Source organism: Chinchilla lanigera, unplaced genomic scaffold (genome assembly GCF_000276665.1).
Source record: "Chinchilla lanigera isolate Chin_1 unplaced genomic scaffold, ChiLan1.0 scaffold00013, whole genome shotgun sequence".
Lineage (NCBI taxonomy): Eukaryota > Metazoa > Chordata > Mammalia > Rodentia > Chinchillidae > Chinchilla > Chinchilla lanigera.
Window position 1 is genome coordinate 22,862,285 of NW_004955414.1, and position 2,614 is coordinate 22,864,898.

The 2,614-nt window shown below is 40.2% G+C and overlaps 1 protein-coding gene across 1 annotated transcript in view; it reads right to left on the reverse strand.

The window, feature by feature from the left end:
- Positions 1-24: 24 nt before the first annotated feature.
- The window catches only part of LOC102014662 (zinc finger protein 431-like), a 6,604-nt gene continuing 4,014 nt past the window's right edge, over positions 25-2,614 (reverse strand). The window contains exon 2 of the mRNA XM_013512082.1: positions 25-2,578. Coding sequence (XP_013367536.1) covers positions 738-2,578 — 1,841 coding nt within the window. The 3' untranslated portion in view covers positions 25-737. The remainder of the gene's footprint in view (positions 2,579-2,614) is intronic.

Below are 2,614 nucleotides of genomic sequence, written 5' to 3' on the forward strand. Positions count from 1 at the left end.
TTTGTTTTTTGTTTTTCTCCGGTACCGGGAACCGAACTCACGACCTTGCGCTTGCCAGGCAGGCGCTTTGCCGGTGAGCTAAATCCCCAGCCCCCTCTTTCAAGTTTTTGACAATTACTCTGGTGGCAGAATGATCTCCCACATTTCTTACATGCATAGTGTTTCTCCCCAGTGTGGGATCTTCTACCTCAACAAAAATTGCCATTATCAGCAAATGATTTTTGAAATTTCCACACAGATATGTTTTCCCCCAGTGGGATTTCTTCCATGAGTTTTGCAGTGATTGTGTCTGCTGAATGCTATCCCACATCAATGGTTACGTAGGTTTCTCCCCACTGTGAATTGTGATGTCTTTGCAAGGTACATTTATGACTGAAAGGTTTCCCACACTGCTTACATACCTAAGGTTTCTCCCCAGTGTGAATTCTTTCATGTACAAGAAGGTAACCATGTCGGTTGAAAGATTTCCCACATTGCTTACATACATAGGGTTTCTCCTCAGTGTGGAATCTTCTATGTCTACAAAGTGTGGACTTACCAGCATATCTTTTTCCACATATCTCACATACATAAGGTTTCTCCCCAGTGTGGATTCTTTCATGGATTCTAAGGCTCCTATTTTGACTGAATGTTTTCCCACATTGCTTACATACATAGGGTTTCTCCCCAGTGGGAATTCTTTCATGGACTTTAAGATTATCACTCTTCCTGAAACATTTCCTGCACTGCTTACGTACCTAGGGTTTCTCTCCAGTGTGAACTCTTTTGTGTATGGTAAGTTTACTATTTTTCCTGAAAGATTTCCCACACTGCTTACACACATAGGGTTTCTCCCCAGTGTGAATACTTTCATGGAGTCTAAAGCTACTATTTTGACTGAATGCTTTCCCACATTGATTACATACATACGGTTTCTCCCCAGTGTGAATTCTTTTATGTACAAGAAGGTGACCATTTTGACTGAAAGACTTCCCACATTGCTTACACACATAGGGTTTCTCCCCAGTGTGAATTCTTTCATGGACTCTAAGGCTACTATTTTGACTGAATGTTTTCCCACATTGCTTACATAAATAGGGTTTCTCCCCAGTGTGAATTCTGTGATGTCCTTGCAATTTGCTATTTTCACTGAAACATTTCCCACATTGCTTACATACATAAGGTTTCTCCCCAGTGTGAATTCTTTCATGTACTCTACGGGCATAATTTCGACTGAAAGATTTCCCACATTGCTTACATACATAGGGTTTCTTCCCAGTGTGACTTCTGTGATGTACTTGCAAATTGTTACTTTCACTGAAACATTTCCCACATTGCTTACATACATAAGGTTTCTCCCCAGTGTGAATTCTTTCATGTACTCTAAGGGCACACTTTTGACGGAATGCTTTCCCACATTGCTTACATACATAAGGTTTCTCCCCAGTGTGAATTCTTTTATGTGCAAGAAGGAAACCATTTCGACTGAATGTTTTCCCACATTGTTTACATGCATAGGGTTTCTCCCCAGTGTCAGTTCTTTTATGTATGCTAAGTTTACCATCTTTCCTGAAAGACTTCCCACACTGCTTACATCCATAGGGTTTCTCCCCAGTGTAAATTCTTTTATGTACAAGAAGGTCACCATTTTGAATGAAAGTATTCCCACATTGCTTACATACATAGTGTGTCTCCACAGTAGGAATGTTTCTGTCACTTTGATAGTGATTGTGTGTGCTGAATGCTTTCCCACACTGCTTACATGCATAAACTGTCTCCATAGTGTGACTTTTTTCATGTTTTTGAAAGAAATTACTAAGAGCTAATGCTTTTACATATTTCTTAGTTAACTGAGGTTTCTCTCCAGGATTTCTTCTCTCATGTATGTGAGTATAATATGAAGGAACAAAACTAGTCTCACGGTGCTTGTATAAGTTTGCATATCCCCAACTGCAATTTCTTCTATAGATTTCAGCACCAGTGGTTGTTCTTGAAGCTTTCACACTTTTCTTACCTACAAAAGTTTTGTCTGCAGGGTGAGTTGGTTCACTATGATGAAATGTAGCCTCCCCACATTGTTCATATTCATAGAGTTTCTCTCCAGTCTTTCTCACTTCATGCTTTTCAAAGGACAGGCAATCACTGCAGTCTTTTCCATATTCATCACATTTATACACCTTCTCTTCTAATTGCAAATAATTGTCTTCATCATATCGTAGATTTCTTGGGGAATTTTTGTCTTCTTCTTCAATTTGCTGGTTATGCTGTGTTCTTCCTATAGCATTAATATTCATCAATGTCTCCCACATCACACCTCTGTAGAGCTGCTTCTGGGATGGATTCAGCAAAGCCCACTCTGCAGAGCTGAAGTTCACAGCTACCTCCTCGAAGGTCACTGTCTCCGGCAAAGCGCCTGCCATTGCGTGGCTTGAGGGTCTCCCAGGATCCTCTGCAGACCGCAATAAGAAGTAATCAAAAATGTGCAATCCGAAGAAGGCTCTCAGCAATGAACTTATTTTGAGCACTTCAGCAGTTGGACCCTGGAAGCCATTTTTTTTGTTTGTTTGTTTGTTTTTTGTTCTACTACCTGGGAGTTTATCTTCCAACTTTTCCATTGAATTAGGTATTTAAGCAA